General features: G+C 52.6%; 2 protein-coding genes across 2 annotated transcripts; one reads left to right on the top strand and one right to left on the bottom strand.

Annotated features, from left to right (window-relative positions):
- Window positions 1-350: 350 nt before the first annotated feature.
- On the top strand, window positions 351-11127 carry LOC137143927 (interferon-inducible GTPase 5-like). Its single transcript, XM_067534005.1, has 6 exons — window positions 351-473; window positions 2055-2131; window positions 3875-4219; window positions 5938-6289; window positions 6608-6900; window positions 9760-11127. Exons 4-6 carry the CDS (start codon window positions 6094-6096, stop codon window positions 10936-10938), a joined length of 1668 nt encoding a protein of 555 aa, XP_067390106.1. The 5' UTR covers window positions 351-473; window positions 2055-2131; window positions 3875-4219; window positions 5938-6093; the 3' UTR covers window positions 10939-11127.
- A 7797-nt stretch (window positions 11128-18924) lies between these two features.
- On the bottom strand, window positions 18925-22087 carry LOC137143929 (interferon-inducible GTPase 5-like). The gene has a single exon (XM_067534007.1). The coding sequence runs from the start codon at window positions 22085-22087 to the stop codon at window positions 20915-20917; it is 1173 nt and encodes a 390-aa protein (XP_067390108.1). The 3' UTR covers window positions 18925-20914.
- Window positions 22088-23462: the final 1375 nt, after the last annotated feature.

The following is a 23462-nucleotide window of genomic DNA, read 5'->3' as shown; positions in this document are numbered from 1 at the left end:
CGGAAGCGTTTAGGTTTGTTTTTAAACCGATTTAATTGATTGAGCGTAAACTCTTGTGTGGACCCTCCTATTCTTAAAGCCTTTAAGAAGCATTTGAACTCAGTCAGCTGAAGTCGAAGGCGTGTAACTTCTGTGTGTAGACAAGGCCTTGAGATTTTTGTGAGGTTCGTGCCCAGAATCCATAAAACGCCAGCCACAAACATGAGAGCTTCATCGTTCTGTGGCATTCAGGACGCACGTCCCAGCTCTGTGCCTCCTTTAGAGAAAGGGTCTGGCTGCCCAGCGCTGCTGCTTGAATTTTTCTCCGTGCTGTTTCAATAAACCGTTGCCTGTTTACTTTCACTTTCCCTGTTACTCAGAGGTTGCACTCCTAGGGGGAGAGATGGGGAGGGCGACGGGGGAACGACCAGGGATTATTCCATTTGTTCAAGCACACCGAGAAGACCGGGAGGGCTGATGTTTTTGGGTGGAAGGTAAGAGATTCCCCTCCCCTCCCCGTGGGACTTATGTGTTGCAGGGTTTGTCTTCAAAATACTTTTCTAGGCCTGCTGAATGGCAGATCGAAAATGGCTGCTGTACACTGAACTGCGTGTTAATGGCTCTACAGACCCGATCTCTGCTGGTTTAACGGAGTCAGGGCTGTAACAGCTCCCCTGGCCCCTGGATTTAGTCAGGGGGACCCCAAACGCTGTGGGATGACGATGCACAGCAGCGTGGAGATGGGGGGTGGCTTTTGTGGCTGGGAGGGGCAGAGCCCTGAATTCCCAGCGTGGATCTAAACAGCCAAATGAAGATGTGATTGCAGCGGGGTGGCACTGACACCTGCCTTTGGCTGTTTAGACGGATCTCCAGTCCGAATTACAGCTCAGCACACGTGTACCTGACAGTGGCGTGCCATGGGTCTTGGGCTCCCGGGGGCCAATACTTACCTTTGTGCCCCCCAACCCCCCGTCGGCAGCAGCGCCCCACAGAGGTGGGGTATGTGGGCTCATTTCCCGCTGTCCTCCTCTCCTCCCCCACTGTGCGGATGGCAGTGTGGATGGGTGTGGGAGTGATGGACAGATGCCCCCGGGCAACCTGGTGGCAGGGGTGGAGAGGGGAGCGGACAGACTCTGGTCCCCACAACTCCCTCGTTACGCCCAGTGTGGGACCAAAGGGACCAGGAGGACGCTTGCTCCCCCTGCAACGGGAGCCCTCGGCCACCAGCAGCCTGAGCTGGGGTTGGCGCTGCCACCGGGCATCTCAAGAGCCCCGCAGCCCCTGGCCGCCTGCGACAGCGGGAGACGGCTCCTCCGATAGCAAAGTCCCTGTAGCAAAATGCAAATCTGGACTGGCCTGGCAGCTTGTGTCCTCATTGATCCTGGGGCAAAATAAGTGTAGAAAGTGCCAGCGGGTAAGAATAGTAGCGCTGGATTCTCAGAGGACGCTTTACACCGGGTTGGTACTATAAAGGGGCCTTAAAATGGGAGTAAATGTAATTCACATTTGCTTTCAGACCCCTTACACTGCTAGGGTGGGGTAAAGGGGCGTTAATGTAAAGGAGAAACAGGCCCATCAAATGGAGTAAATTTGTTCTAAACCAGCCCATGGGATTTAATGGAGAATTTTATCCCCACTTACAACAAACAAACGAACCAACCCACCCTGCAGAGCGAAGCTCAGGGCTTGTCGACACGGCACCGATGAAGTTGTGCTGCTTTGTGCTTCAGTGAAGACGCTGCCTGCATTAATAGTTAATCCATCTCCCCGAGGGGTCGTAGCTGTGTTGGCAGGAGCCCGACTTAGCGCTGTCTACACCAGGGCTTCGGTCGGTCTAAGAGCGTCGGCTGGGGGCTGGTTTTTCACACCCTTGAGTGATGGAATTTTACCGATGTGAGTTTCTAGTGTAGACCTGGTCTCAGTCTCTATTCGTGTTTGTAGAGACATTTCGATAGGACCCTGTTAAGTGCCTGCAGAGCCCTGCTGGGCTGAGCTGAGCGCCAGGTTGTCAGCGTTGGAGCGGCCGTTCCGGGCAGGATCCAGCCATTCAGAGCATGTTGCTCCTTCTCTTGCAGATGTCAGACAGCCTGCAGCACAATGCAAACCGGCCCCGCTCTGGCACTTCACTCACTCGCTCTGTGGACCCTCTACAGTAAGTACCAATTCAGTACAGTCCTGACTGGAACGATGCAGGCTTGGCCCCTTGAGGTCCATGCACGCCTGGTTCCTTTGATCATAGAATCATAGAATCATAGAATATTAGAGTTGGAAGGGACCTCAGGAGGTATCCAGTCCAACCCCCTGCTCAAAGCAGGACTAACCTCAGCTATATCATCCCAGCCAGGGCTTTGTCAAGCCGCAGCTTAAAAACCTCTAAGGATGGAGATTCCACCACCTCCCTAGGTAACCCATTCCAGTGCTTCACCACCCGCCTAGTAAAAAACTTTTTCCTAATGTCCAACCTAGACCTCCCGCCCTGCAACTTGGGACCGTTGCTCCTTGTTCTGTCATCTGCCACCACCGAGAACAGCCTAGCCCCATCCTCCCTGGAACCCCCTTTCAGGTAGTTAAAGGCTGCTATCAAATCCCCCTCAATCTTCTCTTTTGCAGACTAAACAAGCCCAGTTCCCTCAGCCTCTCCTCATAAGTCCTGTGCTCCAGCCCCCTAATCATTTTTGTTGCCCTCCGCTGGACTCTCTCCAACTTGTCCACATCCTTTTTGTAGTGGGGGGCCCAAAACTGGACACAATATTCTAAATGCGGCCTCACCAATGCCAAATAGAGGGGAATAATCACTTCCCGTGACCTGCTAGCAATGCCCCTCCTAATGCAGCCCAATGTGCCATTGGCCTTCTTGCCAACCAGGGCACACTGCTGACTCATATCCAGCTTTTTATCCACTGTTACCCCCAGGTCCCATGGAGGGGTGCAGACCCAGATTTCTGCACATCACAATCACAGCCCTCCACCATTCAGTACAGCTACGCCTCACCCTTTGACGGCAGCTGGTGTGCATGCCGATCATTCATTCCCAGTGGCTCTTGCCATGCAGCTCCAGGGGGCAGAGTTAAGGTTATGTGGGTGTTAACCTTAACTCAGTATTTTCTGGTTTTCAGAAGCCTGAGTTTTGCTGAACTCGACCTTCTGGAAAAGCAGGAGCTATCACTGGGCATCCTGAACCCTGCATTAACAAAATGTTTTGCCATTTATCCTGTCTGGATTTGCAGATATTTTACTTCTGGCCTGGAGCTGTGAATGTTTTAATTCCCCTGCTCCTGTGCTCCCCTCCTTCCAAAATTTGAAGTGTGATTTTGGTCTTTGTAACACACTGCCCTTCTCACTTTCTGAGAGAAGCATTAATGCCAGTGTTCGAGGCACTGGGGAGACCTCATCTGGAAAACCTTGTCCAATTCTGGTCACCCATCTTCAAGGAAGGTGAATCCAGACTGGGCCAGGTACAGAGAAGGGCTGCTAGGATGATCAGGGGAACGGAGAACCGGTCTTATGAGAAGAGACTGGAAAATCTTGGCTGGTTTAGACTAGCAAAATGCAGTCCGAGAAATGAACTTCCCTGGCCTGTGTTGCGCAGATGGTAATAATGGTCCATTCTGGCTTTAACTTCTGTGGTTCCAGTTCTCGGTTCCACGGAAGCCCCTTTGCCCCACACTGGCCATGTAATTTTCATCCACTTTCAGATCTCTTTCTGCAGTCAGCGTGGCATGACACTGCTTTGGTGTCAATGGGAACCGATGTCTGGGCGGGGAGAGACTGGATCTGACAGTGGAAGGTTGTATGTTGATGGCCTGCCCCTAGAGAAGGGAGATGAAAACATCTAATCCGCTTGCTGGAAGATTGTGACATAAAACTGTAATGCCAACCCTTGCTTTTCTTCAAGGGGTCATTGCAGCACGGTCACCCGTCACAGCGCAGTGCGGGGAGGACGTTATCCTGGGCTGCACCTTCCCCATGCTTGGGTTGACAACAAGTCAACAAGTGAACGTCACCTGGAAGATGCAAAGAGCCGACGGAGCAGATCTGCTGGTCCACAGCTACTGTTTTGGAACGGAGAAACAAGCTCAGGCTTACGAGGGGCGGACGCAGCTGAATCCAGAGGGAGTCTCCAAAGGGGACGCGTCCCTGAGGCTGAGGGATGTTCACATTCAGGACGAGGGGTCGTATAGATGCTACGTCAACTCGGAGCGGGGCAGGTGGTCTGAGGAGACATCGCTGACAGTGCTGAGTATGACGTCTCCTACAATAGGCTTTCCCGGCCTCTGAGGCTGCAGTGGGTTGAAATGATGCTGGCGAAACATTTGCTGGGCAGAAAATAGCTTTTTGAACTCATTGGAAATTTTCACCCCCTCAAAAAATTACCCTATTTTGTTGAAATCATTCAGGTTTCTGGTCAACTCCGCCCCCCCAAACTGAAAAGCGTTCTCCTCATTGCAAAACCTGCGCATAAATCTCTCCTGCTGCAGCAAAATGTAATAGTTACAGATGCCTAACTTGCCATCTGTGGTATTGCTCTGCCCCCCCCAGCCCCCCCACACCTTAGTATCTCAGCACCTCGCAGGCTGTATTTGTTACCAGGGATTTCCCATTTCAGGCATCTAACAGTGCAGAGTTGCAGACAGTGGGATTCTCACAAACTGCCATGCAGGTTAGATGCCTAATTCCCATTGAAGTCAAGGAAATTAGGCACCCAGTGGGAGTCTCAAAAGTACCTCTCTGCATGTGTGGGCGCCTGAATCCCTTTGGAAATCTGGCCCACAGAGATTAAGAGCAAAATTCTCAAAAGTAAAAAATGACGTAAGTATTTAAGGGTGTGTCTACACTGCACACTTAACCCAGGCTCTGACTCAGGTTTGAGCCAAGCCTTCCTTCCATCCACACACATATCAGCCTGACTCAAGTCAATGACCCAGGTTCTAGAACCTTGCTAAGGGGGTGGGTCAGAGCCCACGTCCTGCTGTGTCTCAGGTCCAAGCCCTGTCATTCGGCAGTGTGGATGCAGCGTAAGCAGCAAACCTGAGTCAGGAGGTCTGCGTAGTGCAGCATAGACGTGTTAGCATGGCCGTGAGACCTGGGTCCAGCAGTCATACACCTGAGTTTACAGTGCAATGATGTCAAGCATGGGCTTGGGACATGAGTCCATGAACCAGGCCCCACACACCGGCGTGTGCAGGTAGGCAAAGCCTAACTCTCACTGACTTTCAATGAAAATTGGCACCTAAGCAGAGTAGGATAACATTTTTCGACCAAAACTTTTTATTAGCGCAAAATGCAGATTCAACGACTCTAAAACATTTCATGGCGATTTTGCCAAGCCACAAACAAACCCAAGTCTTCTCTTGACATTTCCAAAATGACTTCGTTCTGAAATTTCCTTTCCTTTTAGTTTAAAATATGCTAACGATTGAAACAAAAAATTTTAAAAAACATTCCATTTTCCGCTGGACACAAAATGAGTTCATTGTTTTCCCAGCCTTTCCTAACTCCCAGGGAACTGAACAATCCATTTTCCACCCAGCTCTGCTCGCAAACGCTTCCTCTTTTGAAAATGGAACTTGGGGTAAAATGTTCAAAGGAACCTCAGGGATCCCCCGAGATCACAGCCTCAGGAACCAAACTGGAGTGGCTTGAGCATAAGGGTAGTTTACTAACCACTAAACCAGCTATCCTCCTGCACTGTTTTAATGCATCCATTGCATGGATACCAAAGCCTTTCAGATGTCCTCTATCCCCAGCACCAGTGCTAACTGCCGGCTTCCCTTCTGCTAATCCATTCAGGTTTTGCAGTTACAAATTTGGGGGAGGAATGGAAAACGGGTGCAGGCTTTTTCCCCAAGGAAACATCAACAGGGAAGCATTGTGCTGTGATTACTTTTAAGACTACGGCACATGCCAGTGGTTGGGGTCTGAAAAATTCAACAAAAAATATTGATCTCTCTCTTTAAGGGGCAAGAAAACAAGAGTCGCCCATTGTAGTTCAGCCAGGGCAGGATGTCACACTCAGCTGCTTCTTCGAACCCGGGTTTAACCTCCGGCTGTTGAACATCACCTGGAAGAAGGAAACAGCAGAGGGATGGGATCTCCCAGTTCACACGTACTATAATGGGGGGGGACCAGATGCTGAGACAGAACGAGGCTTACCGGGGCCGGACCCAGCTATTTCCAGAGAGATTCCATGAGGGAGACGCCTCCCTGAGACTCCAGGACGTCCGTCTGGAGGACGATGGGTTCTACACCTGCCACGTCAAGCCCGAACTGGGGCGGTTTTCCGTGCGGATGAGAGTTACCGTGGAGACGGGTAGGGCTCCTCTTACAGGGCGCGGCGCAAGTCCCAGGGGCTGGGCGGCTGGGCCGCGATGGTCTGCTCCCACGCGGCGGGGAGGGAGCTGGCCAACTCAGCGAGATGTTGTGCAGGGGCCCATGCGACCACCAGCGAGGCGGGAGGTGACGTTTGGTGGTGACAAATGCGAAGGGGAGCGGGGTCTGTGGGAGGGAAAGTGTCCATGAGACAGTTCCCTGGGACATTTCTAGCCCCTCTCCACTGCCCCAGGGGAGTTTCCCGTCTCTCACGCTGCGTTCTGGGAAGCATCCCGTTGGTTTCTTTTCTGTGTTACAGAGGCTGAGCTCGTCCAGAGCCCATCGACACTGTGCGTTCTGTGGTGGATTGATTTGGGCGTGTTACTGGCGATATTGGCATTTGCTGTCCTTAGAATGTATTCCCCTTCCTTGCGGAGACGGTGGCTGAAGAAAGGGTCGCCTCAAAGTGGGTCACAGCCGCCTGTCTTCAAGGTGTCCGACCATAAAGACGACGAAGAGGAGAGCGGTCCTCTGCTCCACGCATCGTCATCGACCTCCGTGGAGTCAGCAGTGGCCATCCCAGCCCAGAGTCCACCTGCACATTGCCCCGAGGTACGGCTCCAGACATTTTGCTTCCCTTATTCGTTTGTGCGTGTGTCTGAGGCCTTCAGATTAGCGGGTGGAGGCTGGGTCGCTAGGTCTTTCTCTCTGGGTTTCACAAGGCCATGCTGCTCGTTTGAAATGATGCCTTTGTCTGGCAAACGTGGGTCTCTGGAAAGGGAAAAAAAATCAGGGTTGCATTTTTGAAAACTCTAGTGTTTTCTTTCTTTTGTCGCATCTCAAAGCCTCTTGGTGTAGACACTTCACATTTGCTTTATTTAAGGGCTTGTCTACACACAAAAGTTAATCCAGAATAGGGTAAAGTGCAAATTTAACGCAGAGTAACTATTCCAGAATAACTCCCTGAGGGATGTTCTTATTCCAGAATGATGGTGCTTTTTTCTTTTGTCCAAAGTGGATTAAGGGCTTGCCTACCCCGGGAATGATTTCTGATGGACTGTTCCTGGTTAACTCCACGTGTTCTGGACAAAGAGTGTCTTCTTCTGAGTTATCTTAATACACTTCCAAAGCATCTACACAGGGAGTTAATCCAGACAAGCTAGGGTGCTTTAAATTCACATTCTCCCTATTCTGGATTAATTGTCATGTGTAGACAAGCTCTAGGAGTCCTTGTTGAGGTCTCATTCGCAGGACTGGTTTGGAGGAGACTAGGGGTGAGTTGGGAGCTAGACTCAAATGAAGTTTGAAGACAATTGATCCAATACCTTTCAAGTGACAGAGGTCTAAAATCAGTGGGGCAGACCGTCAGCTGTCTGAGCTCGTGACTGGTGCAAACAGGAAGAGGAAGGGAACATTCTGGACTGCCTGGACGTGAAAAGGGCTCCCAGAGCAGCCTAGTGGCTGCTCTAAATTATGCCATCTGCAACAGTTCCACAGGGACAGCTCCATCAGCTTAGGTTCAGTTTGAGTCCAGTGTACTCTGACCTGACCTCTTCCAACTGCCAATATACCCCATCTCAGACCACTCTGCTGATGTGAGTGAAGTAGAGCCAGTCAGTCAGGCCAGCTTTACACAACCCTTGTACAAGAAGACAGCCAACACCCTCCCATCTCCCCACTGGCTACCTTTTTAGGGCAGATTTCCAGCCAGGACAGAAGTTGAGGACCTGACCCTGAAAGTTCTCATCAAAGGTGCCCCAGCTCACAAATAGGAGCAAAATTTTCCTACTGCACTTGCAAACTGCTCTGTAAACTGATTCTGCAACCTGTGCAACCAGCTCACAGACACGTGACTCAGAACGTTTCTGCTCATACTTAACTCACACTTACTGAAGCCAGAAAAATCAAACCTGACTTGTTTGGTAGATCTCGGGTGATCTAAAGATTAAGCCAAATCTGAAGACAATTGAACCAGCTGGTCTAAAGTTGTGAAGGTGTACCTTTGGTATGTCTTCTCCAAAAGTGCCCTTGGTCCAAAAACTGGTAGGGCTTTTCAGATTCCAGTTGTGCATCTGGATGCATGCTCAGAAGGGATCCTCTGCAAATGCATCTCACACCTTCCTTGAAGAACGGGGGCAGGACGTATACCTCTATGATAGTGTTGTCACTTCTCATGGATCCTAGTGAGGGATCTTTGAAGGTGTGACATTCCCCCCCTGCAATCCAGACTGGTGTTTAGCTGTGTCACCCCAATTCTTCACTCCTGAGCCCCAATTTACCCCACTTCGCTGTGTGAACCACCCACTCATGGGTCAGCCCACGCCCAGCCTCCTGAGTGTAATCGGTCCCTCACCTAGTGAAGGAGTGCTTCTGGCCAGCTACTCGTGGGATAGACCCTCAGCAAACACCCCGAGTCCCAGCTGTAACTCCGGGAACTGCCGTCTTGCAGGTTCACTGCTGCACACTGCACCCTGCAAGCTCATTTACATTGTCCATCAGTTTGTCAAAGAAATTGCTCTGCACCAGTTCTGTCACTAAGTGAGGTCTCTGCACACACTCAATTCACATGCACTGTTTTAGATAAAATAAACAAATAAGTTTATTGACTACAGCAAGATTTTAAGTGAATCTAAGTCAGATTATTAATAAGTCAAGGAGTTCATCACAGTTAACTAAAAGATAACTCGCATCTTAACCTAAGATTAATACGTCAATCTGTATTCAGTTTACCACACAAGCTGGTTGCGATGCCTCTTGCAACCAGGCCCCCCTCCCTGTGGTAGATTCTCAGTCTTTGGTGTTGCTTAGAAGATGGATTCCAGGGGAGCCAGAGCCAAGAGACAAAGATGCCTCAGCTTTTAACAAGTTTCCCCAACAACCCTGGGGTCAGGTGGTCGGCCCTGTCCAGCAATGGGCGTGATTTCTTCCACTTGGCCAAAGTGCTCACAGGAGGTGCTTAGGCCCGTCCATTGATCCTGTATGCCTGCCTCTGCTGGGCGTGGAAACACAACTCTGTGTTTGTCTGCAGCTATTCAAACCATGTCAGACACACATTTGGGGATATGACACAGCAGAGTTTTGTACCTCTACATCTGTGTGACATTGCAGGGAACATGCTACAGTGACAATAACGTTCAGTGTGCCATGAGCATGCCAGAAATACCTTCCATGGCATGCTTTGCACCAGACAATGCGCAGTTACACTGTAAGGGTGAACATGAACGATACACCAATCACACCATAAGTGTGTACCTGGGGTACAGCGTGTCACAGAAGGTCTGAGGACTATGGGGGGTAGGGGAAGAAGGACAATGTCCTCGGTCCCCTTCTCACCAGCGCTTTGGTCGACTGAACTGCAGATTGTTGCAATTACTCTTTCAGCTGCCGTGATTCCCCTGGGAGCTGATTCCACTGTAAATGTTGCCTGCTAAGAATACCTGATCAATGTCTGGTGTGTTTATTTGTTTTCAGGGGCAGACCGCCAAAGATACGGGAGAACCAAGGGCTACTCCTGGAGTTCAAATAGTCCCTAAATTGATTTCTATAATGCAGAAGGCTTTGAAATACACCCAGTTAAATATCGCCGTTATGGGAGAGCTTGGCTGTGGGAAATCATCCTTCATTAACGCCATGCGGGGGCTGCCTGATGAAGATGAAGGTGCTGCTGCAGTCGGGGAGGAAGACACGATGATGGAGCCAAAAGCTTATCAGCATCCCAAGCACCCAAGAGTGACCTTCTGGAGGCTGCCAATAAGTTGGACACAAGATTTTCAGCCAAACTTAGATCCCTACGACTTCTTCGTCCTCATGGGTTTAGAAGGGTTCACGTCTAAGTGCGCTGAGCTGGCCCTGGAGATCAAGGAAGCTGGGAAGACGTGTTACCTTGTGCGCTCCAAGGTGGATGCAGATTTGGATGCTGCCAGACGTAGCCGGCCCTCCACCTATAATGAGGAGGAAATACTGCATGAGATCCGGAGATACTGCATCAACTGCCTGGAAGAGGAAGGGATGACCAACCCAAAGGTTTTCCTCCTCTCCGCATCTGAATTAGCCAAGTACGATTTTCACAACCTGGAAGAGACTGTGGAGAAAGACCTCCCAGGCGACAAGAAAGGGGCCTTCGTACTCGCCCTGCCCAACGTCTCTCCGCAAATCTTGCAAAAGAAAAAGGAAGCCCTGCAGAAGCAGATCTGGAAAATAGCTTTTGTGTCCTCTCTTATCAGCGTCATTCACATACCAGTTGTCTCCACCATTCTTGACATTACCATCCTGCTGACGTGCATGAGATATCACTGCCAGGTCTTCGGCCTGGATGATGACTCCTTCACGGCTCTGGCGAGGCAGTTTGGTAAACCAGCCAGAGAGCTGAAGGCCGTTCTGAAGCCCCCGCTGGCCAAGGAAATTAGCATTAATGTGGTCTTGCAGCTCCTGTCCTCGGTTGGGTGTGGTATATTGATAGGAGCTGTTTCGTTTCTGAGGCCTTTACGGGTGCTAGGATTCGTGGTGTCTGGAGGAACTGCCGCGGTAGGATTCGTGGTGGCTGGCGGAATTTCACTGGCTACCACATATGTCTTGCTGAAGAACTTTCTCAACCGTGCTGCTCAGGGTGCCCAAAGAACCCTACAGGACTTGCAAGCAAAGTCCAAATGACAGCAGCGAAAGCTAACGGCCTTAATGAGGCTGCTCAAACGAGGAAGGGTTTCCAGGACCAGCATTTACGGGCACCCACTTCACAAGCACCATGTACTTGTTCGGGTGTTCGTGGCCCTGTTCTGTGCCTTCCTTTTGAAGATCTCCTGGTCTGCTCCTTCACCTTCAGCCTGACGCTGCAACTGCAGAACTTGTAGACGAAAAGCATCGTAAACCCAGGGGACAGATTAAGAGTTAAATGACTGAATTTAGGTGTGTGAGAAAGATGCTGGCTCAGGGCCTGAGTCCCAGACACACAGACAGAGACAGTCCCTGCCCCAGCTGAGATCAGGTCCCCATTGCGCCGGGTGCTGCACGGACACACAGAGACAGTCCCTTCCCCAGCTGAGATCAGGGCCCCGTCGTTCCGGGTGCTGCACAGAGGCAGCCAGAGACAGTCCCTGCCCCTCAGAGTTTACAAATAGACAAAAGATGGGAGAGGAAATGCAGGCAAAGAGCGAGACTCCGCAGCGGGCCAGAAACACAACCTGAGTCTCCTTGCTGCACGGTGAGCGGGCTAACAGGCTGCCCTGCCTCTCTCATTCTTGTAGCGCCGCTTCCTCGTGCGTCACTCAGCAGCAGGCTCCGTGCTGCCTGGGGCAGGGGTGCTCCCGGCGGGCTGGGTTGCGCAGGCCCTGGCATCTCAGCTCAGCGCTACAAGAGAAAAGAAATTTGGTCCTTGCAGCTGAGACATCTGTGTGGTCGGCTGCTTTCCCTGCAGCCCTAGGAATGCATTCGCACAGCGGGGCAGAGCCCGGGGCGCGCAAATTTCTGCACCCCCGTGTTGTTCTCCTCTGTCCCAAACCCCCCTGCACTAACCTGGGGCCCTCGAGAAGAAAGTGGCTGATAGAAACACCATATGTATCGCTATTAGTGCTATAGGTTTCCTGGCTAGGAAACGGGTTTCAGTCCTGCAGTCACTGGTCAGTCTGTGTTACGTCTCCCTCTGCGTCCTGAGCCGGCCAGGCCCCGGCCCTGGGGCCAGATGGGAGCTGGCGCGCCCTAGAGGGGAAAGGCCCCATGCTCATTCCTCACCCCCCCCTCACCCCTCCTGAGCCAGCCATTCTCCAGCCGGCTAGGGTGACCAGACAGCAAGTGTGTAAAATCGGGACGGGGGTGGTGTGTATGTGTTGGGGGCAATAGACGTCTGTGTAAGACAAAGCCCCAAATATCAGAACTGTCCCTATAAAATTGGGACAGCTGATCACCCTAGAGCCAGTGCCCCCTAGAGGGGAAGGGCCCCGTGCCCTATTTCCCACCCCCCTGAGCCAGCCAGCCAGCCCCCGCCCCACCCAGGACCGGATGGGAGCTGGCGCCCCCTAGAGGGAAAGGGCCCCATGCCCCCTTCCCTGCCCCTGTGAGCCAGCTAGGCTGCTCCTAACTAGGTCATTTCAAGCACTAGCACTACCGAGTGGGTGATGGCTGGTGCTATTATCCCGTTACAATGTGATTTCTCAGCTCGCTCCCCGTGGGTCAGCCCGACTCTGCTACATTGCATCTGTTCTCCGGCCTGGGAGTTCTCCTCTCGGCAAACTTGTCTTACGCTTTACTAAACATGCGTGTTTTGGAGTTGAGAGTCTGTGTTTCCGACCCGCAGCAGGCGTAGAGGGACTTGGATTAATTCAGAGCTGCTGGACGGGTGGGCGTCGGATTGCCTGCCCAGACGTGCGTGGTGAGCAAAACATCGGAGGCCTTGTCTCCACTACAGAAGTTTGCCACTTCCCAGACTCTCAGTGACCTCTCACCTACAAAATTGCTTCCCCTGTTTATTAATGATGCTAACGAGGACCGTGCTTCATCTGGGCTGAATGTCAGCCGAGGGCTTGTCTATCTGGGGAAATAGCCCGGAACAGCTATTGCAGAAGAACCACCCTGCAGTAACATCCTGTGTGGACACTCTGCTTCCGCCCTCGGGGTGCGTCTATACTGCAGCTCATGGGTGTATCCGAGCAGGCTTTAATGGGATACTCTGTGGGCTCATACGGCGTGTGCCGCCGTGCCTCCGCTGCTCCGGGACCCGAGTAGCTAGACTAAAGCGTCAGCGGCAGTCACACCCCTTGCTTGCAGGACAGGCGCCCAGCGGTCAGTGGGGCTGTCCACTCTACCCAACGTCTCGGGTGCTGGTATTGGGCCCGGTGCACCGTGACTCGCAGGCAAGCAGTGCTTGAGCAGCCAGACCTGCAGCCTTGCCACCTGCTCCGTATTATCCGGGACGGCCCCTTACGTAAATGAAAAATTGCCTGGCCCACACTGAATCAGCACAAGCCGCTTTTTATCCCGTGTTTCGACCAGGCGTGCCCGGCGCGGCTCTCGGCTGGTGTTCCCCCTCTGTGGCCCAGCTCTCAGCTCCCCGGCTGTCACCTTGCTTGGGTGAGACCTGCGCCTCTCTCCCTCCTGAGCGGGGCTTTTCCAGGCTGCTCCGTTCCCTGCCTATGCTGTGAAGTCCCCCACAAGTCAGACTGCCTGAGTCCGGTCGAAAAGGGGACCTGGCAGTGGCCGATCTGCACAGCCGGTAACCACTGCCCACCTGCTGCGGCTAACAGAGAGCAGTGACTGGCTGTCCGCCCTCCCTTCCGCCCCGCTGTGCCCCGTTTCTCCGTCCCGGCCTCTCGCTCTGGGACCGACCCCCACTTCTGCTCTGAACACAGCATGCATCCCCCCACTGCCCATTACCGCCTCTCCCCCCACAACACGCACCCCCGCTGCTCGTTACCACCTACCCCATCACACACACACTCACACCGCTCCTGTGTGCTGCCAGCTAGTGGTCCCCCCAACTGCAGTGCCCCCTCTCTGCCAGTTAGTGCCCCCCACCCCCGATCAATGCCAGTCACTGCTCCCGCTGCACTCCCAGCACCCCCAGTGACACGTACAGCTCTCCCCCAAATCCTAGTGCCCCCCCACGCCAGTTACTGCCCCCACATCTTTGGGCAGCAGGGCAAGGTTACTGTTGCTGGCGCGTTATCAAGAAGGTGGATGAATCCATTTCTACTCACACAACGTTCTGAGCTGCTGAGTCTAGAGACGATGTTTTAAATGCTTGTTTTAAAATACACGACGTAAAACAACTCAAAATCGCTTGCCAGCTTGTCAAAGATCTATTTAGACACCGAACCAGACTTCACTTCTACAAAACAAACCTTACCGGGCATAACCTGCCAGAAGCCAGAACATCTGAACCCAATTTAAAGATTCAGAAACAGAAACCAGGTGATTCGGATGATGGAAAATGGGCCGGGTCCAAGCAGCAGCCTGCTGCATTTTATGGCAGAATTACACATACTGTCAGGCTTGTTTGGCCTTATCTTGGGATGTTGTTTTAGCAGGGCAGGTTTGTTTGTTTAGCTGAAACTTTCCTTTCACAGGTTTGTGGAACGTCTCATTTGCCCTCACCCTGAGAAAAACCTCACATTCCTGTGCCCTTTGGGATCTAATAACACATAGAAGTGGGGGCATTTAGCCAATTTCTAGCAAGATTTTTGAACTTTGTTTTTGGCTGTTAGTGGGGGTGGTACCGCTCGCTTAGTGTAAACCTGTTTAATCATCACTTAAACCAGTTTAGTTTAATTTAGTAATTGACTAGCACAGGCTAAACAAGGATTAAATGGGGTTAAGTGCATCTCTGTAGGGGGCATCACCTATTTAACGACACGAACTTCAGCTTCACTTCGCTAAGACAGCACAACTTTTCTACTATAGCCCAGCCCTAGGGATTAGGACACAATTGCAAACAGATGCCCACTGGGTCAGTGTCAATATGTGTTTGTAGAAACCCCAATGAATCTGCTCCTTAGGTTTGCGTGTGCGGGGAAAGCCGAGCCACAGAGCAGGTGGGTGTAGTGAACACTCCTACGGCGAGAGGATGTCTCTGTGGAGAACGTTGCTGTAGAAAAGGAATCGAGTGTGAGAAAAAAGCTTTTCAAAAGGCAAAGAACAACCGTGACTTTTCAGCCTCTCGTGCAGCTCTGAGTCTCATGGATCAGCACCACCTCGCTCAGTCATGCCAGCTTCCCAGGAGAGGGGGGTGAGCAACAGGTGAGGGAGAGGAGAGACAAGGATGGAGCAGGGGGCGGGACTTCAGGGGAAGAGGCGGGGCAGGGGGCGGGGCAGGGGTGTCCAGTTTTCAGCAATTAGAAAGTTGGCAACCACTACCCCACACGTCTCCTCTGGGAGGAACATTCAGCCCCACCTCCCTGGGCCAGGGCAGCCAATCCCACCAGCTCCTGGGGGGCTGGGACCGCAGGAGCGGGGAGCACGTGCCTCTGGGCCCGGCTGGGGACCCAGCGCCAGCCCCGGCTGAGCAGAAGCCAGTGAACCTGCGCCGGGCGCCTTCCCAGTGACCCCCAACCCTGCACCCAGCCTGGGGACCGCCGCGTTCTCCCCACCCCACCAGAGTTACCTGCCGGGGGGCGGGGGGGGAGAGTCTGCCTCCATCCTTCCCGCTGCACCTTCCCCTGGGACATTTGGCCCATCCGTGACAGCCAGGCCTGGACAGGCAGCGGGACGGAGACGCTTCTCTCATGGCTGCAGGTTGAATCCAGCTGGAGAAGCTGCGGCATCTGCTTCTCCCCCGCCCGCCAGGCCTGGCTGCCAGGGATAGAGGCCCAACATGCAGGGGGCGGGTGCAGCAGGAGAGCATGACCCCTCTCCCTTCCCCCCCGGCAGGCCAAGCAGAAATCTGGAGGGGCGCTTGACCCCGTATGTTCCCTGCCACGCATTGCCTATGACAGCTGTCAGCACAGAACAAGAACAGGAGCCCCCAGGAGTAGGTCAAAGTCCTGCCAACTCTTCCCAAGACAGGCTGGGCTCCAGGGAGCTGGTGCAACTGGGGTGAATATGCCTAATAACCGCCCCCCCCCATTCCTGCTGCTGTTCCTAGATCCTGGAGGGGCTGTGTTCCCCCTCCTCCATGGGCTTACGTACAATGCCTGGCCCGCAGTGGGGTCAGGCTCAGATGGTTTCAGGTTCTCTGCAACTTTAGGTTTGGTCTACAATTAAAACTTAGCCATGTGCGGCCATGTCTACACTGCCAAACTAAGTCAATCTCCTTTATGCCGGCATACAGCCGTCGCAGTAATTACAGCGCTTGCACTGTCAGCGTGGGGCATTGTGGGACGACTTCTGAAAGCCGGCAACAGGCGATGTGCGCAACGCAGTGTCTGCACTGACACCGCATGGACCTAGCTACATCGACTTGGCCTCCACGCCGCTCATGGAGGTGGATTTATTAAGGACCAGTCTACACTTAAAACGTGCAGTGGCACAGCTGTAGCGGTACAGGCTGTGAGGGCACTTGTGGAGCTGCTTTATGTCAACGGGAGAGAGCTTTCCCGCCCGTCGACAAAACCACCGAACCAAGTGGCGGTCACTGTGTCGGCGGGAGAGCGTCTCCCACTGTCCTAGCACTGCCCACACAAGAGCTTATGCCGGCAACTTTTATGTCGTGCAGGGGGTGTTTTTTCACACCCCAAACGACAAAGGTTTTGCCGGCATAAGTGCCAGCGTAGACAAGGCCTTAGTCGGCATAGCAGGAGCTGTTACGTTGGCAGGAGCGAAATTTAAGGTTAGATACTTCCATAGTTAGATCGGCATAAGCTGCCCTGTGTCGACTGTCCTCCGTAGCATAGACCAGGTCTCAGCCAGGGATGTGAAAAAGCCACCCGCCGAGCCAACACAGCAATGTGGGGATTCGGCTGTGCCGATGGACGGGTGCTTTGCTAACGACGTTTGAGGAGGTGACGTTCCTACAAAAACTCCTCTCGGCATCTTTGCTAGGGGTCTGTACCGAGATGGGCGCCGTAGTGTTGACTGAAGCCTGGTCTATACTTAAGACACAGCCACTAGAGACTTATTTTTATAAAAAAAAATAACGAGACTCAGTCTGGCGGGTGAGGGGTCTGCTTAAAAAGATTTATAAAACCTTTTCTTTGGTAAGATGCAGAATACAAGTTTTATCAGCCGGAGTTTGGAGTGGCCTGCATAATTCATGCACAGCTTTTCACTACTGCAAAGACGCAGAGTTGAGACCTTTATGACACACGAATTAAGCCGCGTGTTTCTAAGACACTCTTGAACCAGTTTAAGGTGCCCTCACAGAGGTTTGCTCTAGTTTAACGAAATCACATTCAAAAGGGATTTTGGTTAAACTGATGCAACTTTCCCTGTAGCCTAGGCTTGCACTTGGCGTCTTGCTGTCACGCTGTCTGGAGTGACTCCAGGGCAGACGTACCAACCGCAAGCCGAAGTGCCAGGAACAGGGCACAAACCCTGGACTAGCTGTGAGTTCTGTGTTCGATTTCACCAACCAAATATCAAGTGTCAACTCCTCAGGCACCGTAAAAGGCTAATCGTGGACTCACAGACAGTCCCCTTGGGAACCCTGATCGATTTTGCCACCCTGGCAAGCTGCCTTTATGACAGATGGTCACTTACACCAAAACTCACAGCTGTATTTAGGTCACTCCCAGTCCCAAAGGACTTGTCACTTACCCCAGGTCAATTGCACTTTAGATCTCGCACCGAAGACCCTTGTAGCAAATCCTGTACTCAACTCACCAAGGGTTTATCAACGAAGGCCTGGTCTACACTAGAGCAGTGCTGGTGTACACACTCCAGTCACCTCCCCGCCGACAACACTGCCTTGTGTTTTCACAAAATAAAACCACCTCGATGAGAAGCGTAGGGCTTCTGTCACCAGAGCTAGGGCGACACAGGGTCAGTGTCGATACTGTGTCCCCTTAGAGCGGTGGAGGGGCTGTGTGATGGGGCGGCTGCCGCCCGGCTCCAAACAAAGCCACAGGAGGCTGCCTCCTACTTGCAGGGCGCAGACGTCTGCCACCCTCCTCCCAGCTGGGAGCTGGGACCCGGCGGGACACAGCAGCTGCTACCCAGCTTCCCAGAACATGGGCGACTGCCACCAGCTGGGACCACCTGGGGCCCTGGGTCCAGGGAGTGGGGGAGAAGCCCACAGGAAAGCAGTGTGTGCATCAGCCACCGCTGTAATTAAAGCGGTGGCTAAAAGTGAACATAAGATGTGTCGATGGATTTTCCTAGCGTGGACAAGGCCTAAGGAAAGGACAGAGCTCTTCATTTACAGGATGAGCGCAGGTAAACGCACGCACAGAAGGTGAGTGTGGAACCGTGGTAACGTGTCAGCTCTCTACACCCTTTAGGGCTAAGCCAGGCTAACCTCTGCTACGTGGCTCCTGCCCTTTGAGAGTCCAAGCCGTAGAAAGATGATAATTGTTCATGTCAGGCAGTTTTACTCCCTTCCCCCAGAGTTTAACCTGATGGGACGAGTGTTTCTGCACCTCCCCCTCTCGTGTGTGTGTGTGTGTGTGTTGTGGGGTTGTGGAGCCATCAGCAGCATCTTTGCTCTGTGATGTCCCACAATGGCTCACGTGGATTCAATAGACCTTCCTGGCGGATAGCAGAGACCCCTCCTGGGGCAAACCAGGATTTCACACCTGGCGACGTTTTTTTCCTGATTCGGTTTCTAGTGTTAGAGGAAACGTTTTCACAGAGCAAACACTCAAGTATTACCTTGCAGAACGGGAGACGGAGATTATCCGTGAGATTAACGCAGGCAGCAAGTTACAAGCATCGCGTAAAGCTGCACAGTGAACACCGGTGTATCAGCTTAGGCGCTAGCTGAGCAATGCTCACACACTGACTGGTTTCCAGCTATGAATTTGGCAGTGCTCAGCTGAGGCCTAGCGTCTTGGCATGAGCTAGCACCTGCTCCCTCTGTGTCACACCTGCCTCCAGTTGAGATGGTTTTTCTCCATGCGTTACACAGAGGTGCCATTTCAGATTTTGGTGGGGGGAGGGGCAACTTTTAACCATGATTTCGGGCTATTTAGGCACCTGAAAACTGAAAACTCTGTTTTTTTTGCAAGTAATAAGTTAGAAGTGTAGCTGACAGGAGCACTGGACCTAATTCCTATATAAAAGTAAAAACAAACACCAATTAAAGCCATATTTTAAGTTTATTTGTAAATTTAGAACAATCAGGAGATAATACAACAAAATATTCCCAATCCCAAATCTGACTAGGCAGACAATAATGACAACACTGATTTAGGCCACTGCAAATGAAAGAATTTTAAAAATGTAATGCAGTTGGTAACTATTTATGTGCTTTACTTTCTGCATTTCTCTAAGTGTAGACAATGAAAGTAAATCTACTCTTACTAGGACACTGAAAGTGAAATGAATTAAGTGCTCCAATGTCTGGCTTGCAAACACCGCACAGAAATCTTGGTCTGAGAACTATTTTCAGTCCATACCCAGCCTTTTACAAAGAGTTTGGAATTTTTTTTGTAGTCTCTGGTTTTATGACTTTGGTTTTTTTAACAACATCAAATAAAAAATTAGAAAAGAGGAGACAGGTGAAGGGAAACACCCAGCGCTGCCCCCTGGCCCGGGGCACCACGCACAGTGTCCTGGGGTGTGCGGGAGGTTCACAGTCTGTGTCACACCTCGCAGGCCCCTGCCCAGGCCTGGATACGATGCAGAGACTCAGACACTTTCTCTGGCAGTGGCCACTCGCCCCCCAGTTCCCCTTTGCTCTCCACAGCTGCTCACCGCACCCGGCTCCAGACGCTCCAGCCCCAGCTCCTGCTTCACTCCGCTGAGAGCAGCTGTGCTCAGATCGGCTCCCTGGGCTGCCCCTCTGGTTCTGCTGCTGTGGGTCGGGTCAGCCCAGCTTTCTGCGCTCCTCTCCCAGCCGCCAGCTGCTCTGTCCTTAGCTCAGCCCCCATCTCTGCCCAGGCACAGGCGGCTTCAGCTCACATGGAGAGCGGGGCTCCCGACACCCTTCTGGCTCCTGCATTGGCCTGCCCGCCCTGTCAATCAGCCTGACCTGAGTTGGCCTCTCTCCACTGGCCCTGGGGCTGTGTTTGTTTCAGGGTCCTGCTTCCTCCAGAGATGCCAGCCCAAGACACCTGCTAAATTCCAGTGTGGGGCTCATAGACCCTTACACAGCAAACTGCAGTGACATTCACAGAGGTGCTCAGGTCTATGAGACTCTGGCCCCCTCAGAAGTGTTAAAGAGTGAGCACAAGAGGAGCTGAGGTTACTGACCAGTTGGAAGAGAAGGACAGACAGCACAGCAGACTCACAGCTACAGAATGGCTGCCTGAGGGCAGCAGTAGCTTGTATCTGCCCAGACAAAGGACCAGCAGCTCCTCAGAGGCATTCTGGGAAAAGGTCCTAGAAAAGTGCCCAGCTGGGGAGATGTGGTGAGATCCAGGCATTCACAGCATGTGTGTGTAGCAGCCTCTGTGCACCTACCTGGTAACTGACCCAACCAAAGCCCACTGCAGGCAAAGGGATGTGGGATTAAATGGCAGAATAAATGACCACACGGGGGTGCTGCCATTCGGTGCAACATTAGAGTGCTGGTAAAAATGGGGCAGTTTGAAGTGCAATGTAAAGAAGATCTGTGGGGTGACAGCATTGACCTATTTCCTCACTGCCGGGAAAGATTCCAGGGGATCACTCTTCAGTGCTGCTCTTGCAGCCTGAAACCTCCAGAGCTGGGCTGTCTGTGAGGATAATTATCCCTGAATGTGCCTGGGGCAGCAGCCCCCTCCCCCCGCCTGAGCAGCCCTGTGTGTATTGGGGTCACAAGCAGCTTGCTGTGTAACACGTCAGTGTGAGGGTGAGGGCAGAGCCTGGTGAAATCTGCAGCAGCCCCAGACCAAGCCCAGCCTGTGCAGAGCTGGCCTGGCTTCCACCGGCTGAGCCGGTTTGTTTCCAGATTGAAAAGTGCTGCAGAGGCTCCCAGCCCCGCTATTGGCTCTGCCACCCGCTGCCTTCTGATTGGCTGAGCAAAGACTAGGCCAGTGAGGGGAGGGGGGAAGAGGAGCCCAGCTACATCACTCCCAGCTGTTAGGAAAAATCAGAATAGGGCAAACACCCTACCCTGCCCTACCTAAATGGCGGCCCTGGCACTGCAGGCAAATTGATTCTCTTCTCCCCCCAAAGCCACTGTCAGGACTCTTTGGGTATCTTCAGCAAGGTCGCTTATAAAATTATCCAGCATGCTCATTGTGGTGCCAAATGAAACCTTTGCAGAAACCAGTGAGCCAATCACCGGGACACTCCAGGCAAGGTAAGTCAGATAGCTCACCCCCCCACCCACGGACTTTGCCAGCAGATTTATTACCAGGTCACTTGTTATTTCTGTGGCCAGTGGAGACCTTATCACGGCCTTCAGGTCTTCCTCACGCTTCCCAACGTGCTCAGGGAGTGCAGCGAGGGAGTCAGAATCCAGGCCGAACTCCTTGCAGTAATCTCGCATGCAATTCAACAAGACTGCAGTGTCAGCAATGAGAGAAAGATCTGGAAGAGGACTAGCAGTACCATCACCCGACAAGGTAGCTGGTTTCCATGTTGTCTTCTGCACGGCTATTTTCTTCTCCTGCAGGGTCTGGCGTGAGGTATTAAGCAGCTTTTGCAACATAGCTTGGCGTAGTTCTTTACCCAGCGTTTCCTTCAGGCGGGGAAAATCATGCTTGTCAGGTTCCCAGCTGGAGAGGAGAAAAACCTGAGGGTCATTCACCCCTGCTATTCGCAGATGGTCTGTGCAGTCCTTTTTAATCTGCTGCAGGGTTCTCGCTTCACTATAGTTTTTTTTCCTCTTTTCAGCCCCCAAGTCCTGGTCCACTTTGGAGCGCACAAAATAAAACTTCTTCCCCGTCTCCTGAATCTTCCGTGCAAGGTTGGCGTGGATCTCTCTGAAGCGCGTAGCAGTGATGATAAAGAAAAAATCATAGATTGAGTCTGCAGCAGTCAGTTTGTGTTCGTTTGACTGAAAATTTGGTGTTCCGATTCCTGGAAGGTCCCATAAGAAAACATCAGGATATTCAGGATGTGAATGTATGGTCAACCACTCTGTCGTTTCTAGCACCCCAACCTCAGCGGCTCCTATATCATCATCAGCCAAGCCCCGTAAGGCATTGACAAACGATGATTTTCCAGAGCCTGACTCTCCTGTGATAGCAATTTCAAATAATCCCGGTGACTTCGTAATTTGTTCTGCCATTGAAGCTGCTTTTTTAAGGTTTCCTTCCTTGATAGCAGCCTTGAATTCTTCTTCGCTCATACTGGGAGATTTATTCTCAGCCAGTACTGGATCAGTTGCTGTATTTTTACTGAGACTTCCTGTGAGTAGCTCAGTTGGCCTCAGCCGCCAGTCTTAGAAAAGGAAAACAAATATTTCCGTTACTAACAATAAAAGGAATTAATCTCCCATATGACCCTATCCTTGTACCTGCCAGATCCTGGAGCTGTGGCTGATTTACTGAGCTGGGAATCTGTCCCCACTGACCCCAGTGGAGCTCTGACTAATGACCCCAGCTGGGGATCTGGCCCCATTGTCCTCAATGGAGTAACAGCTGATTGACCTCAGCCGGCAATCTGCCCCTTAATTATTTTATTATTATTTCTATTATATTTTGGTCAAGCAAAGTGAGGTCCTACGTCCGACTTGATGGCATTTCTCTGTTTGGTCTTAAAGGAAGTGGGATTAGACTGTATCCAACCCACCCACACCTCCTTTAACTGTTCAGTGTTAAACAATGACTCCCCTACACAGCAGTGCTGACGTTTAGTTTTGCTGGTGGGTGCCCTACCCTGCCCCCCGAGGCCCCGCTCCCCCACTCCACCCAGGAGCTGGGAGCCCGGACGCCTGGGTTCTCACCTGGCTTCGGGAGAGGATGGGTCCCTAATGAATAGAGTGGGGGCTGCCAGCCATCAGGTCCACCCGCTTCTCCCACCCAGCTCCACCAGGACAACCCAGGGGAAAAAAAGGGCCCAGGCCAGGACTCCCTACCCCGCCCCTCCCCCCAGCCTTCTGCAGTGGGTCTCCAGGGCTTAGTTCCCCCCGCCCGCCTGGAGGACCAGTCCGGCTTCTCTTTCCGGCAGGGCTTTTCCACCCATCTTCCCGGGCTTCTCCCCATGCAGCAGGGCTCCCCCCTTCATAGGCAGTGGGGATTCCCTCCATCCCACCCGACTTCTGCTGGGCTCCCGTCCGGGGCTTCCCTTCCCTCCCCACCCCCGGCAGCTCCCTAGGCTAGTCTTGCAGGTCTGCTGCTGGGGGAGCCCAATTTTCCAGGCGCCCCGATGGCCACCACTGCCCCCCGACTCGCCTGCTCCTGCTGCCTGGGGTCGTAGCCTGGCTGGGAGCCGCAGCCACACGCCCTCGCCGTCTGCCCACATGTGCTGTGCGTGTACGAGGGAGGGACAGACCCCTACCTGTGTGTGCACACGTGGGCGGACGGTGAGGGTGAGCAGGGGCTGAACAGTGCCCAGGCCCAGCGCTCCCTGGCTGCACCTACGGTTTTTTGTTGTTGTTACACAGCGGGGAGGGGACATGGCTTGGGAGCAGGCAGGCGTGGTCGGAACAGCTGATTAGATCAAACTGAGCTGAGCTGCAGCTGGGTGGGGGAAATAGCTGATGGGTGCAGGACGCCAACGGC

Source organism: Emydura macquarii, unplaced genomic scaffold, assembly GCF_026122565.2.
Source record: "Emydura macquarii macquarii isolate MOO-44397 ecotype Brisbane River unplaced genomic scaffold, CSIRO-AGI_Emac_v2 contig_3350, whole genome shotgun sequence".
Taxonomy (NCBI): domain Eukaryota; kingdom Metazoa; phylum Chordata; order Testudines; family Chelidae; genus Emydura; species Emydura macquarii.
This window is presented reverse-complemented; position numbering and strand designations above follow the sequence as displayed.

Coding starts and splice junctions, on each gene's coding strand:
- LOC137143927 (XM_067534005.1), top strand. CDS start 6,094: ATGGGGGGGGACCAGATGCTGAGACAGAACGAGGCTTACCGGGGCCGG. Junction 6,290..6,607: donor GAGAGTTACCGTGGAGACGG/GTAGGGCTCCTC, acceptor TCTGTGTTACAG/AGGCTGAGCTCGTCCAGAGC. Junction 6,901..9,759: donor CACCTGCACATTGCCCCGAG/GTACGGCTCCAG, acceptor ATTTGTTTTCAG/GGGCAGACCGCCAAAGATAC.
- LOC137143929 (XM_067534007.1), bottom strand. CDS start 22,087: ATGAGCGAAGAAGAATTCAAGGCTGCTATCAAGGAAGGAAACCTTAAA.